The sequence below is a fragment of the Pongo abelii genome, chromosome 1, assembly GCF_028885655.2.
Source record: "Pongo abelii isolate AG06213 chromosome 1, NHGRI_mPonAbe1-v2.0_pri, whole genome shotgun sequence".
Lineage (NCBI taxonomy): Eukaryota > Metazoa > Chordata > Mammalia > Primates > Hominidae > Pongo > Pongo abelii.
Window position 1 is genome coordinate 207,281,942 of NC_071985.2, and position 14,122 is coordinate 207,296,063.

Consider the following 14,122-nt stretch of genomic DNA (forward strand, 5'->3'; position numbering starts at 1 on the left):
TCTGTGACATCACAGGGTGTGGAGGCTGACAAGACAGATGATCTGGGAGATGAGAGCAAGGGAGGGCTTGGCAGGCAGAGGCTGCTCCACGTGGGAACCTGAGGGAGTCTGTCCTCAGCCCACCTCCTGGGTCATTTCCTAGCCAAGCCAGGGAGCTTTCAGGATTGGAGAACTGGAAATCTCCAAGGCCATTTCCTTTTTTATTTTTTTCTAACAGAGGTTGTGCAAAGTGGTCTGAGAGTTGGGAGCAGAATGTGATGCCAAGAGGGGGCAGAGCTGGCAGATGGAAGCCAAAGGTGTGTGGGGAAGTGCCTTGGAGGGGAGGAAACTTCACTCGGTGCCTCCTCACTTCCCTGTGATTCCCAGCAAGACAGCAGGGGAGGCGGGCTTGTGGCCTGGGGGTCTGAGAGGGCTCTTGCTTTTGGGGAGTAGAGTTTTGGTGAACTAAGCCCCTCCGTTAAGCTGAAGGATACTGAGGGGGCCACTGAGGAGTTGGGGGAAGGACTGGGAGCAGCATGTGGGAAGAGAGAGCAAGAAAGAAAGAAATGAGGGGGTGGCTGTCATAGTGGGGGAAGCTGATATGGCCAAGAGATGGCAGAGTCTGAGGTTTACCACTAAAGAGCTCTTGGCTACTTGTTGTGTGACTCTGGATGAGTTGCTAATAATAAAATCCACCACCACACCGGCTTATTGTGAAGACTAAATGAGATAAAGTTTATGAAGCCCCTAGCACAGTGCCAGACACAGCAAGAAAGCTGTTTGTAAAGGTGGCTATTTACTCTGTTCCTTGGACAATTCCAGCTGGAATCCTGTTACTTTATCTTCTGTTCTGGGCATGTATAATGCAGAATTATCAGTTGTAAGCTACAAAAACCATTTCAGGAAGAGTTAAGCAGAAGGAATTTGTTTAAAAGATGTTAGAAAAGCTCACAGGAGGTCTGAGAAGGCTGGAGAGCGAGGCTTGGAGAACAGGATGGATCAAGGGAGGCTGGAAGTAGACAGGACCATGGCCAAATATCACACCCCAGGACCAGCCCTGCACAGACTCTGCAGCCTCCCCTGAACCCCCTTCTTTCCTCCACTGCCCTGGAAGCCGGATGTGGTACCACAGCCTTTGTTGTAGAGAGGAGTTTCCACAGACCTGCCACCTCAGGACCAGTGGCTTTTTTTATTGTGTTTTATTTTATTTTGAGATGGAGTCTCACTCTGTTGCCCAGCCTGGAGTGTAGCAGAGCCATCTCGGCTCACTGCAACCTCCGCCTCCTGGGTTCAAGCAGTTCTCCTGCCTCAGTCTCCCAAGTAGCTGGAAAAACAGGCATGTGCCACCACGCTTGGCTAATTTTTGTATTTTTGTAGAGATGGGGTTCCACCATGTTGGCCAGGCTGGTCTTGAACTCCTGACCTCAAGTGATCTGCCCTCCTCGGCCTCCCAAAGTCCTGGGATTACAGGCGTGAGCCACTGCGCTCAGCCAGCGGCACTAGCTTCTGACCTGCTAGTCTACTGGGCTGGGGTGGAGATTAATGGCTTGTTGGGGCTTTTGCACCCTGGGCCAGACTCACGCACACCAGAATTTGTGTGAGGCTGCAGGGGTTATGCCTCTTCTCATGCTCACAAGACCCGGCTTGGCTAGGAAATGTCCCAAGAGGTGGGCTGAGGACAGACTCCCTCAGGTTCCCATGTGGAGCAGCCTCTGCCTGCCAAGCCCTTCCTTGCTCTCATCTCCCAGATCATCTGTCTTGTCAGCCTCCACGCCCTGTGATGTCACAGGCCTAACTGTGATGTCACAGGCCTAAATGTGATGTCACTTTGTCCCACATGCCCTGGGGAGGTAGCACAAATGGAAGACCACGGTCTTCTAACTGAGGAACCTGAGCAGATGCCTTGACCCAGACCAGAGACCCAAGCCAAGGAAAGCCCGTGATCACCAGAGTGGGTTTGGGAAGTGCGGATAGAGGGGAAGTAGGTTTTATTTTTTTCTAACAGAGAGGTTGTGCAAAGTGTTTTGAGAGTTGCGAGCAGAGTGTGATGCCAGGAGGGGGCAGAGCTGGCAGATGGAAGCCAAAGGTGTGTGGGTCACCCCTTCTGGGTGGGGACATCTGATCGACCTAGTCCATGTGTGCTTGCATGAAGTGCTGGGGAGGGAGGTTGGAACTAAGTATTTGGCCATTTTGGCTTTTATAATGGGAGGTACCTTTTGCCTCCCTCAAGACTCATGTAGGGGAAAAGTTTCAGAGGCTGGGCATCCAAAAAAACCTGACAAATTTCTACATGGAAAACCAAAATGAGTAGACAGAGGTCCCTGTCCTTGAGATGCTCACAAACATGTTGGGATCAGTTATGTGGAGGATGGGTCACAGCCCTAGGGGCTGAGCTGGCAGAGAAACCCCAGGAACATGCCCCAGCCCCTGGTGCATAGCCTGAGATGTCCCTGTATGTTCTGGGACACCAGGGTGGCGTGGCTGAGGTGGAGATTGATGGCTGGTTGGGGCTTTTGCACCCTGGGCCAGACTCACGCACACCCAAATTTGTGTGAGGCCGCAGGGGTGATGCTTCTTCTCATGCTCCCAAGAATAATGATATTGCTCAGGCTAAAAAGCCACTTTCTGGCCTATGAGGCCTCCCTTTTTGTATCTAGACATGTCTTTTCCTTATTTATTTATGTTTTTTTGAGACAGGGTCTCGCTCTGTCACCCAGGCTGGAGTGCAGTGGCATGATCTCAGCTCACTGCAGTCTCGACCTCCCTGGCTCAAGTGATCCTCCCACCTCAGCCTCCTGAGTAGCTGGGACAACAGGCATGCGCCACCATGCCTGGCTAATTTTTGTATTTTTTGTAGAGATGGTGTTTCATCATGTTGCTCATGCTGGTCTTGAACTCCTGGGCTCAAGCAGCTGGCCTACCTCAGCTTCCCAAAGTGCTGGGATTACAGATGTGAGCCACCACACCTGGCCTAGTCATGCCTTACACCCATTTTGCTATGTCTATTTTTTTTTTTTTTTTAAAGAGACAGGATCTTTCTCTGTTACCCAGGCTAGAGTGCAGTGGTGATATCCTAGTTCACTGCAGCCTTATATTCCTGGGCTCAAGTGATCTTCCTGCCTCAGCCTCCTGAGTAGCTGGGACCAGAGGTGCAAGTCACCATGCCCAGCTAAGTTTTGTATTTTTTGTAGAGATGAGGTCTTGCTTTGTTGCCCAGGCTGATCTCAAACTCCTGGGCTCAGGAGATGGGTCTGCCTTGGTCTCCTGAAGTGCTAGGATTACAGATGTGAGCCACTTCACCTGGCCATATCCTTGAATTATCTTTTGCCTCTTGGGGCCTCTAGATTAGAGGATAGAACTTTCCAGGGTCAGGAGATCTGAGATGGGACCTGGAGGAGGAAAACGTGTTTGCTGTATCTCTGTGAGATCAGTTGCCTGCTCCGTCCTCTGTCTCATTCCATATCCTTCTATGTTGCCTGTTCTTGTCTCTGCCTGTTCCTGTCCCTACCTGTCACCATCACTGTCTCCCTGTCATCATCAATGCCTGTCTTCATCTCAGCTTGGCTCCCCTCCACAGAAGGCCCCCCTGTCCAGGCTTTGAGCCCTACTCTGTCCTCCTGTCCAGCCATCTGGGTACTTTGAGAACAGAAATAACAGCCTGGCCCCCTCACACACACATCCTGAAATTCCAGTAGCCCCAGTTCACTGCAATCCACACCAGCAGGTTGTCCTCCAGAGTTGCCACAGGTAGGCAAAGCTGAGTGGATAGTGCCCCCTTGTCAGAACTTGCAGGGCCCCCAGGCCTGCCTGCCCCCACTTCCTATCTGTGGCAACTTCAAATGTAACACCTTCCTGCCATCTCTCACTCCCCACTGGGGCCTCAGCCACAGGCAGCTGTGGCCTGGCTGCCCACCTCCTTCCTTCCCAGCCGGGAGCACTGCTGCAGCACCGAGTGGAGAGCCCCACAGCCAGCAGCCCTTCGGGGGGCCATGGTATTTGCTTCGAGACCTGAAGCAGCGTTGGGAGGAGTGAGGAAAGAGGGAAAGGAGAAGGGGTTTTAGAGGGCTGAGACACTGGAGTGAGGGTTTTAGGGTCTGAGGGGCATTTGGGATTTAAAGGGTGGTCCCTGAGGGGACGGGGAAGGGGTCTTGGGGCATTCACTGGGCTGAAGTGATCCCTGTGCTGTGTGGCCTCAGGTGGAAGATGGCAGAGAAGCCTGGTGCTGGGTGAGCAGACAGCTGGGCACTCGCGTCTCTCTGTCAGGCTAGTCAGGGGCATCCGGGGGCTTGGTCCGCTCATTCAGGCTTTATTCCTGGTGAGAGCACTGAGCTGGGCAGCCTGGGTGACAGGACACTGAGATGTCCTCAGCTGTCCAGAAGAGCTGTCTGGGTGAGCTAGGATACAGGATTCCCCTTGGTGGGGGGCCTCTGGTTGGTAGAGTCAGGGACCCCTCTCAGCACAGGGACCCCTCTCAGCACAGAAGGGGGTGGCTTCTCTGTAGCCCTGAAGAATCTGGAATGTTCCCTCAGATCTCTGCACTTACTTGGAAGTAACCTCTGTGAGGGCCTTCCTCTCCTCTCAAGAGAGCTCTGCTCTTCACTTCTGATTGGCTAATCTCCATTGATTGATTGATTGATTGAGACAGGGTCTTGCTCTATCCTCGCCCAGGCTAGAGTATAGTGGTGTGATCTCAGCTCACTGCAGCCACAACCTTCCAGGCTCAAGCAATCTTCCCACCTCAGCCTCCCAAGTAGCTGGGGACCACAGGCACAGGCTACTACACCCAGCTAATTTATTTATTTATTTTTGAACCGAGTCTCACTCTGTTGCCCAGACTGGAGTGCAGTGACGTGATCTTGGCTACTGCAACCTCCGCCTCTTGGGTTCAAGTGATTCTCTTGCCTCAGCCTCCCTAGTAGCTGGGACTACAGGTGTGAGCCACCACGCTCAGCTAATTTTTTTTTTTTTTTGAGACAAAGTCTTGCTCTGTCACCCAGGCTGGAATGCAGTGGTGCTATCTTGGCTCACTGCAACCTCCGCCTCCCGGGTTCAAGCGATTCTCCTGCCTCAGCCTCCTGAGTAGCTGGGATTACAGGCGTGCGCCACCACACCCGGCTAATTTATGTAGTTTTAGTAGAGATGGGGTTTCACCCTGTTCGTCAGGCTGGTCTTGAACTCCCGACCTCAGGTGATCCGCCTGCCTCGGCCTCCCAAAATGCTGGGATTACAGGCATGAGCCACTGCGCCTGGTCTAATTTTAATTTTTGTATATTTAGTAGAGACGGGGTTTCACCATGTTAGCCAGGCTGGTCTCGAACTCTTGACCTCAGGTGATCCACCTGCCTGGGCCTCCCTTTTTTTAAATTTTTTATTTTTTTATTTATTTTATTTTTTTTTAGAAGGAGTCTCATTCTGTTGCCCAGGCTTGAATGCAGTGGCACGATCTTGGCTCACTGCAACCTCCACCTCCCAGGTTCAAGTGATTCTCGTGCCTTGGCCTCCTGAGTAGGTGGGATTATAGGCATGCACCACCATGCCTGGATAATTTTTGTATTTTTAGTAGAGACAGGGTTTCACCATGTTGCCGAGGTTAGTCTTGAACTCCTGACATCAGGTGATCCAACTGCCTTGGACTCCCAAAGTGCTGGGATTACAGGCCTGAGCCACCCCACCCACCATATTTTTTATTTTGTAGAGATGGGGGTCTCACTATGTTGCCCAGGCTGGTCTAGAACTCCTGGCCTCAAAAGATCCTCCCATCTCAGCCTCCCAAAGTGCTGGGATTACAGGCTTGAGCCACGGCACCTGGCCAATCTCTATTTAATCTTTCCACACCTACCAGGAGAGCATCACTGGCTTCTAAATGTCAACACTGAGAGAATCCTTACACATCAACTAGACCAACCTTCCCATTTTGCGGATAGGGAAACTGAGTCCAGGAAGGGACATGAATAACTTGTGGTCATGCAGCATGTTAATGGGAGAGCCCGTCCTAGAACTCAGACTCCTATTTGGAGGACCTTCACAGCTTACCTCTAACTCACCTGTTTCCCAGCAGGTAATGGGGATATGAAGGAAGAACCAGCTGCACAATTAGGTTGTTGCCATAGGCCCATGGCCCTGGGAGGTACAGGGGGCTCCCTGTCCCCCAGCCTGGACTTCCAGCTCTTCCGAGGTGACCAGGTAAGGTAGAACCCCAGTCTTACCTTTGTGGGTAGTCTGCTTATAGTAGGAGGTGACATTAGGAGGAAAAAGGGGAATGTCTGAAGGGACCTAGACCTCCTTCCCTGTCCTGAGCACCCCCTAGCCCAGGCACATCATAGGGATGTTCCTTTGAGGAGCCAGACACTCTCTCCCCACGCCTCAGGGGCTCAGACTCTCCTGTGGGGAATAAGAAGCGGAAGCCTCATGCAGTAGGCTTGGCAGCTATGACCATGGCCTTGGGCCTTAGTGAGCAGGGGCTCAGGGCCATCTTGTGGAGTTTATAGTCTTTGATGGGGATTTTCTTTGTGCTCAACCTGGTGACATTCAAATTACAGTGATGGTCTGAGATACACTGGGGACCAGGGTGGTCAGAGGTACATGGTTTCGGGACAGGGAGGGAGAACAGGGCTAGAGAGGGCCCTGGGGACAGGAGGAGGGCAATCTTGTGGTGGGTGGGAAAATCCTGGGGGAAAGAGATCTTTGGATGAGGGAAGAGATGCCATTTGAGTGACAGATATGGAGTGTGGTGGCTGTTTTAGCTTATTCTCCCCTTTGGAAAACAAAATAGGGGTGGGGGCCATCTAAGGGACCCATGGAGTCCCAGTCACCAGCCCCCAAGCCCCTTGCCCCTGCCCTCCAGGTCTTCTCAGCCTGCAGACCACTTCCAGACATGGTGGATGCTCATGGCCCATCCTGTGCCAGCTGGCTGTGTCCCTTGCCCCTGGCACCGGGCAGGTCTGCACTGCTGGCCTGCCTACAGGACTTGGACCTGAACCTGTGCACCCCACAGCCAGCACCCGTGGGCACAGACCTGCGGGGCCTCCAAGAGGACGCCTTGAGCATGAGTAAGCCCAGGGCACCGGGCTGCACCTGCGCCTGGCAGAGGCTGGAGGGTGGGGGGCACTGCTAGGTTTGGGGATGGGTGGTGGAGAGGATGCAGTATCACTGATGAAGACAGAGCTTAGGCACACTTTACTTCCACATTTTGGCCTTGGAGTTTTTGCCTGAGGGTGCAGGGGGCTTTCGAGTGGTGATACCTAAGCCAGAGAAGCTGGGCACTGGCTTCTCAGGCATGTGTGTAGGAGCTGGTGTAGGTATAGCCAAGGTCGTGGGGGTTGGGGATGGTGCTTTGTCTGCTTAGAGAGGTGTTTTTTGTTTGTTTGTTTGTTTGTTTTTGAGATGGAGTCTCGTTCTGTTGCCCAGGCTGGAGTGCAATGGCATGATCTCCAGTCACTGCAACCTCTGCCTCCCAGGTTCAAGCGATTCTCCTGCCTCAGCCTCTCGGAGTAGCTGGGATTACAGGTGTGCGCCACCACCCCTGGCTAATTTTTGTATTTTTAGTAAAGACAGGGTTTTGCCATGTTGGCCAGGCTGGTCTCGAGCGCCTCACCTCAGGTGATCCACCTGCCTCGGTGACCCAAAGTGCTGGAATTATAGATGTGAGCCGCTGTGCCCAGCCCTAGAGGGATCTTATAAAAGCACTGGGGGCCAGGTACGGTGGCTCATGCCTGTAATCCCAGCACTTTGGGAGGCTGAGGCGGGCGCATCACAAGGTAAGGAGATCGAGACCATCGTGGCTGACACGGTGAAACCTCGTCTCTACTAAAAATACAAAAAATTAGCTGGGCATGGTGGCGGGCGCCTGTAGTCCAGCTACTCGGGAGGCTGAGGCAGAAGAATGGTGTGAACCTGGGAGGCGGAGCTTGCAGTGAGCCAAGATGGCGCCACTGCGCTCAGCCTGGGCGACAGAGCGAGACTCCATCTCAAAAAAAAAGCACTGGGCTGGGAGTTAGGGAATTGGGGTTGGAGTCTCAGTTCTGCCCTTTCTATTTCTATGGACTTGGACACAACACCGAGATCTGGTTTCTTCATCCACAAAAGTGTGATCTCATCTCTGCCTGGGTTCTAGGTTTGTTGTAACACACCATTTCCTTATGTGACGATGACCCCCTGAAGGCAAGGACTCTCTTGCTGTATCCTTTATTTCTAGGACCCCAGCACAGAGTACAGAGTGAAACAGCTCAGTGAGATTGATTGAGTAAATAAATAAGGATCCAACCAGAAGACAACTTGCTTTTTTTTTTTTTTTTTTTGAGATAGGTTGGAGTGCAGGGACACAATCATGGCTCACTGCAGCCTCCAACTCCTGGGCTCAAGCAATCCTCTCTCCTCAGCCTCCTGAGTAGTTGGGACTACTACAGACACATGCCACAAACACCCAGCTAATTTTCTTTCTTTCTTTCTTTCTTTTTTGAAACAGAGTTTCGCTTTTGTTGCCCAGGCTGGAGTGCAATGGCATGATCTCGGCTCACTGCAATCTCTGCCTCCCAGGTTCAAGCGATTCTTCTGCCTCAGCCTCCCAAGTAGCTGGGATTACAGGCATATGCCACCATGCCCAGCTAATTTTGTATTTTTAGTAGAGATGGGGTTTCTCCATGTTGGTCAGGCTGGTCTCAAACTCCCAACCTCAGGTGATCTTCCCGCCTCGGCCTCCCAAAGTGCTGGGATTACAGGCGTGAGCCACCGTGCCCAGCCTTAATCTTCTTATTGTTTTGTAGAGATGGGATTTTGCTTTGTTGCCCAGGCTGATCTCAAATTCCTGGGCTTAAGCAATCCTCCTGCCTCGGCCTCCCAAAGCACTGGGATTACAGGCATGAGCCACTGCACCTGGCTGACAGTTTACTTTTTAACAGGTTTTTTATTTTAGTACTCTTTATCTAGAATAGCACTGTTTGGTAGAACTCCCTGCAATAATGGGAACATTCTATACCTGTGCTCTCCAATGCCATACCTGCTGAGCACTGTAAATGTGACTGGTGCAACTGAGAACTTCATTTTTTATTAGAATCATTGTAATTAATGTAAATCTAGTCACGTGTCCAGTGGCTGCCATTTTGGACACAGCAGATCTAGCCTCACCCTTATGTGATCTTATCTGTACCCATGGCACCTGGATTTATGTCTCCAGTTCAGACCTCTCCTTTAAACTCCAACCCAATTTATCCATCTGCCCACTTGGCTTCTCAACCTAGGTGTCTAATAGGGACCTTGAACTGCTTTCTCCCCCTGAAATTGTTCAGCACTATAGAAATGCTAGCAGGCTTGCAGGCCGGAGGTCTTTCTCAGCCCCGAGCAGGGCAGGTTTGATGGAGGACAGAACTTCACCCCAGACTGTGGGGATCTGACCGCCTTCCTTTTCCTGCTTAGAGCACGAGCCACCAGGGCTGCACGCCAGCTCCACCAATGAGAAGAAACTCACAGTCAAGTACCCACGGAACAAGGACAAGCTGGGAAAACAGCCAGAAAGAGCTGGCGAGGGGGCCCCCTGCCCAGCCTTCTCCCCTCATAACAGCTCTTCCCCACCACCGCTGCAGAACAGAAAGAGCCCCAGCCCCTTGGCTTTCTGCCCCTGTCCCCCTGCCAACTCCATCTCCAAGGAGCTCCCATTTCTCCTCCACACCTTCTACCCTGGATACCCACTTCTCCTGCCTCCACCCCACCTGTTCACCTATGGGGCCCTACCTTCTGACCAATGTCCCCACCTCCTCATGCTGCCCCAAGACACCACCTACCCCACCATGGCTATGCCTAGCCTGCTGATGATGGTCAATGAGCCGGGGCACCCCAGCGCTCGGTGGGAGACCCTGCTTCCCTACCCAGGGGACTTCCAAGCCTCTGGCCAAGCCCTGCCTTCCCAGGCCCGAAATCCAGGTGCTGGAGCTGCCCCAACCAACTCCCCAGGCCTGAAGTGTGGTGGCATGGCATCTCCAGCAAAGCGGGTCCCACTGAGTTCCCAGACAGGCACTGCAGCCTTGCCTTACCCGCTGAAAAAGAAGAATGGCAAAATCTTGTACGAGTGCAACATATGTGGCAAGAGCTTTGGGCAGCTCTCCAATCTCAAGGTATCTGCCTCCTGGGCTCTGCTGCTCCCCTCAACATCCTTCAGGGCCCCCCACGCACCCCAGTCTGCTTCTAGAAGCAAGGACCTCAAAGCTAGAAGGCAGTCCTGGGCAACCTCTAGGGCCAAGTGACCTTGGATGGTTCATTTGGGTGGAGATATAGGATAAGACGGCCACCAAAGTTCTTGCCACCCTAGAGGACTGCCTATGAGATCGTCTCATTTACGTTAAAACGGGGAGACTGAGGCTTTTAATGGGCAGCATTTGCCTAAGATCACCCTGATTTAACGGTAGTGTTAGGTTTAGTCTCTCAACATTTGCTCTGGGCAAAGAAAGCCCTTTCCTGGACAACCATCCTTTCTGGACTCCCAGTTAAGCTTCTTATTTATTTTTTTGGGCAGTCAGATGAGGGAATGGGTAGATTTTGGTGAGTCTAGACCACAGTCCAATGACCAACCTTTTACAAGTGGGATCCCACAAATCTGCGCGACCGCCGATGCGATTGGCCTCACCATCCGCATCGCCCAGCAGGGGGCGCCCAGGGGCGCATCTCAGTGCGTTAACAAAGGCCGGAAACTGTGCGCTCGCTGGCTGGTTCTGAAGTTGAGGGCACATTGTGGTTATGAGGAGAAGCCCTACTGGATCCTGCAGGACAGGAGTTCTTAAACTTTCATGAGCCTCAGACCACCTGGAGAGCTAGTAAACATGCAGATTCCTAGAGTTTTTGCGATCCTCCCACCTCAGCCTCCAGAGTAGCTCCCAGCCCCAGAGTTATCTTTTTTTTTTTTTCCGTATGGAGTCTCATTCTGTCGCCCACGCTGGTCTCAAACTCCTGGGCTTAAGGGATGCTCCCACTTCATCCTCCCCAGTAGCTGGGACCACTGCACACGCCACCACACCTCGTTAATTTTCAAATTTTTTGTGCATACGGGGTCACAATGTGTTTCTCAGGCTGGTATTGAACTCCTGGGCTCCATTGATCCTCCCTCCTCGGCCTCCCAAAATGCTGGGATTACAGCCATGAGCGTGTGCTCAGCCCTCCCAGAGTTTTTGATTCAGCAGGTCTGGGGCCGGACTTGAGAACCTGCATTTCTAACATGCTCCCAAAGTGTGATACCAGCGCTGCTGGTCTGTGAACCACATTTTGAATAGCAGTGCTCCACAATATACCTGGGGTACCTCTTACCCCTGGCCTTCTGACCACTGCCATCTCGCCTACAGGGCAGCAGAAAGAGTAGAGTATCCTGGGGATGATGGGCCCTGAGGGAGATGACAGGGAGGGAGAGGGAAGTGGGCAGAGATTTGGAGAGGACCTCAGGCCCTGCTGGGGGTGCTGGGCAGTTGGCAGCATTTCTCCCGCATCTGACTCAGGTCCACCTGCGTGTGCACAGTGGAGAGCGTCCATTCCAGTGTGCCTTGTGCCAGAAGAGCTTCACCCAACTTGCCCACCTGCAGAAGCACCACCTGGTGCACACTGGGGAGCGGCCCCACAAGTGCTCGGTGAGATCCTTCTCCCCCTACTCTGTACTCCTATAGGCTGGTGAGGAGTTTTAGGCCCTTGGAGGGATGGCACCTGCAACCTCCATTCCCCAGTCCTCCTGAGCAAGTGGAGATGGGAAGGGGGAGTGAAAATTGAAAATGACCCCTCTCAGCCTGGAATGGGTAATACTGAAGGTCACTCCAAAGGCCTGCAGGAGGGAGAGAACAATGAAGTTGGAGGTCATGGAGAGTGGATGTATACTCATTATCTACCTCCCTGAGTTGTTGGAGGAGTTAATGCTATAGTGTACCCTGAGTATCCAAGTAGGAAAACTATTAGCTTGATGTCAGCTCCCTCCTTCTGTGAGCCTGGCCACATCCCTCGGGAAATCAGAAGGGCAGGGGTTCTTTCCCGTTTTACAGGGGCAGAAATGAAAGCAGTGCCATGCTTATGAGTCCAGGCTGCAAAGTTGGGCCACCTGTGTTCAAATCCTAGCTCTGCCTCCAACTTGCTGTGTGACCTTTGGCTAGTGGCTTCACTCCTCTGAGACTCTGCTTTCTTACTGTAATATAGGACTTGTACTAGTATTTAGTCATGCTTCCCTAGGGTCCTGGGGAAAACTAGATGAAACCAACTGCAGGCATGTGGCAGCCCCCTGTAAATGTTAATTACAATCCACTGAAGCTGCAGCTTCACACTTAAGAGTTCTATGTGATTATCTCATTCAGTCCACCATATCTATGAAGCTAGGTATTAATAACCAATGTTACCAATGAGCAGAGGAAGGCTCAGAGAGGAGAAGTTACTTTTACAAGGTCACACATGGAGTAAAAGAAGGACACTAACTAACCCAAGCTGGCCTGGTTCTAATATGCTAGATACCATGGGTCCCAGGGAGAAATCACTGGAAAAGCTTCCAGGCCTGGAGGGAAAGAGAGGCGGGTCATGGGTATTTCCAGGATGGGGAGAGGGAGTAGAATGCCTGAGCCAGCCCAGAGGACAAAGCTGATGCCAGTGCTCGTTCCCATCAGGTGTGCCACAAACGCTTCAGCAGCTCCAGTAACCTCAAGACCCACCTGCGCCTGCACTCGGGGGCCCGGCCCTTCCAGTGCAGCGTCTGCCGGAGTCGCTTCACCCAGCACATCCACCTGAAGCTGCACCATCGGCTGCACGCCCCACAGCCCTGTGGCCTGGTGCACACCCAGCTGCCCCTGACCTCTCTGGCCTGCCTTGCCCAGTGGCACCAGGGGGCACTAGATCTTATGGCGGTGGCATCTGAGAAACACATGGGCTGTGACATAGATGAGGTCAAAGTGTCCTCGACATCCCAGGGGAAAGCAAGAGCAGTGAGCCTGAGCAGTGCCGGGACTCCCCTGGGGATGGGGCAGGGCCAGAACAATTAAAAATATTTCTTCTCTCATGCATTGAGGCTTCCTGAGCTTCAACAGTTTAGGTGGGGGGTGGGGGTAATGGGGGAAAGCCACTGTGTATTTGCCAGACCTCACACTTCACCTGGGAGCAGGTCAGGGGACTCAGCCAGGAAGAGCCTGTGCTGCCTGTGTGTGCAGTGCGTGGCTGCAGCCATCTGCTTCAGCTGGGCTTGAGTTCCACTCCCCGTCTAGGACCAGGCTCTCCTTGTCTACTCACCGACAGACAGTCCAGCCCTCCAGCGCGCTGCAGGGTGCCGACCGTGCTGTCCAGCCTGGGCACATTGTCCTTTTCCCAACACCTGTGCAGAGGGTCCTGCTGCCCACACTGCCTGGGTCTCACCCTTCCTATTGGCCACTTGCACCTCAGTAGGTACTCCCTGCATAGTCGTTGCGAGGTGGAGGGGTGGGGTGCCTCTCATTGTGGGGCTATGGAAGGAGACTCAAGATATCAGGGTCCGCTCACGACCCAGAAGCATGATGTCCTCTGTCAACTGGGTCTAGTTACCACAACACTCTGGGCTAACAGAGTGCCAGGCTCAGGGAAGGCGTGGAGGCTGCAGCCAGATAAGGGCTACAGGCAGAGAAGAACTGGCGGAGACCCTGGGGAGCTGAGGCCTGATGGCCCTTCTCCCTGTAGGCCCGGAGGATCCTCTGAAATGTACAAGGTGCTCCCCATCCCCACTCGAATCAGAGAGGCCGCGCCAGGCGGAAAAGGGTATTGCCTGGGAGGAAGGAGGCCCAGGTTAGGATCACAATCGATGATAGTTGTTATTAAATAAGAGCGATTTGCGGACAGAGTGGGGTTCTCTGGCCGACTTCCAGGAGGTGGCGCCGTCCGCACCCCGTGGATTTCTGTGCGGCTTCCCCACCGCGGTGATGACCGGATTCCCGCTCCCGGCCGTAAGTGCTTCCCATAGGGAGGAGCAAGCCCCAATGACCGTGGCAGAACGATGGCAGAGTGGGCTTCGGCCCCACCAGTAGCTAAGGTTCCGGTTCCAAGCCTACTCGTGTCACACCTTGGGCCCTGCGCGGGAAGCCAACCACTCGCGTTAGACCCTCCCATTCGGCAAGACCACGCCCATTCCGAACCATCCACCTCCCCGCCGCAACCGCCCCCCGTGTCCAGCTCC

General features: G+C 53.2%; 1 protein-coding gene across 7 annotated transcripts; it reads left to right on the forward strand.

Moving 5' to 3' along the window:
• Window positions 1-3: 3 nt before the first annotated feature.
• Window positions 4-12,982, forward strand: ZNF683 (zinc finger protein 683). Of its 7 annotated transcripts, none has more exons than XM_054539542.2 (7): window positions 121-296; window positions 1,985-2,065; window positions 6,035-6,162; window positions 6,824-7,028; window positions 9,391-10,085; window positions 11,454-11,582; window positions 12,594-12,982. In XM_054539542.2, exons 2-7 carry the CDS (start codon window positions 2,053-2,055, stop codon window positions 12,963-12,965), a joined length of 1,542 nt encoding a protein of 513 aa, XP_054395517.1. In that variant the 5' UTR covers window positions 121-296; window positions 1,985-2,052; the 3' UTR covers window positions 12,966-12,982. The 7 variants fall into 7 exon arrangements, with proteins under 7 accessions (XP_054395507.1, XP_054395523.1, XP_054395517.1 ...); XM_054539555.2 differs by having other exon boundaries at window positions 6,038-6,162; XM_054539532.1 differs by lacking the exon at window positions 1,985-2,065 and having other exon boundaries at window positions 4-296.
• Window positions 12,983-14,122: the final 1,140 nt, after the last annotated feature.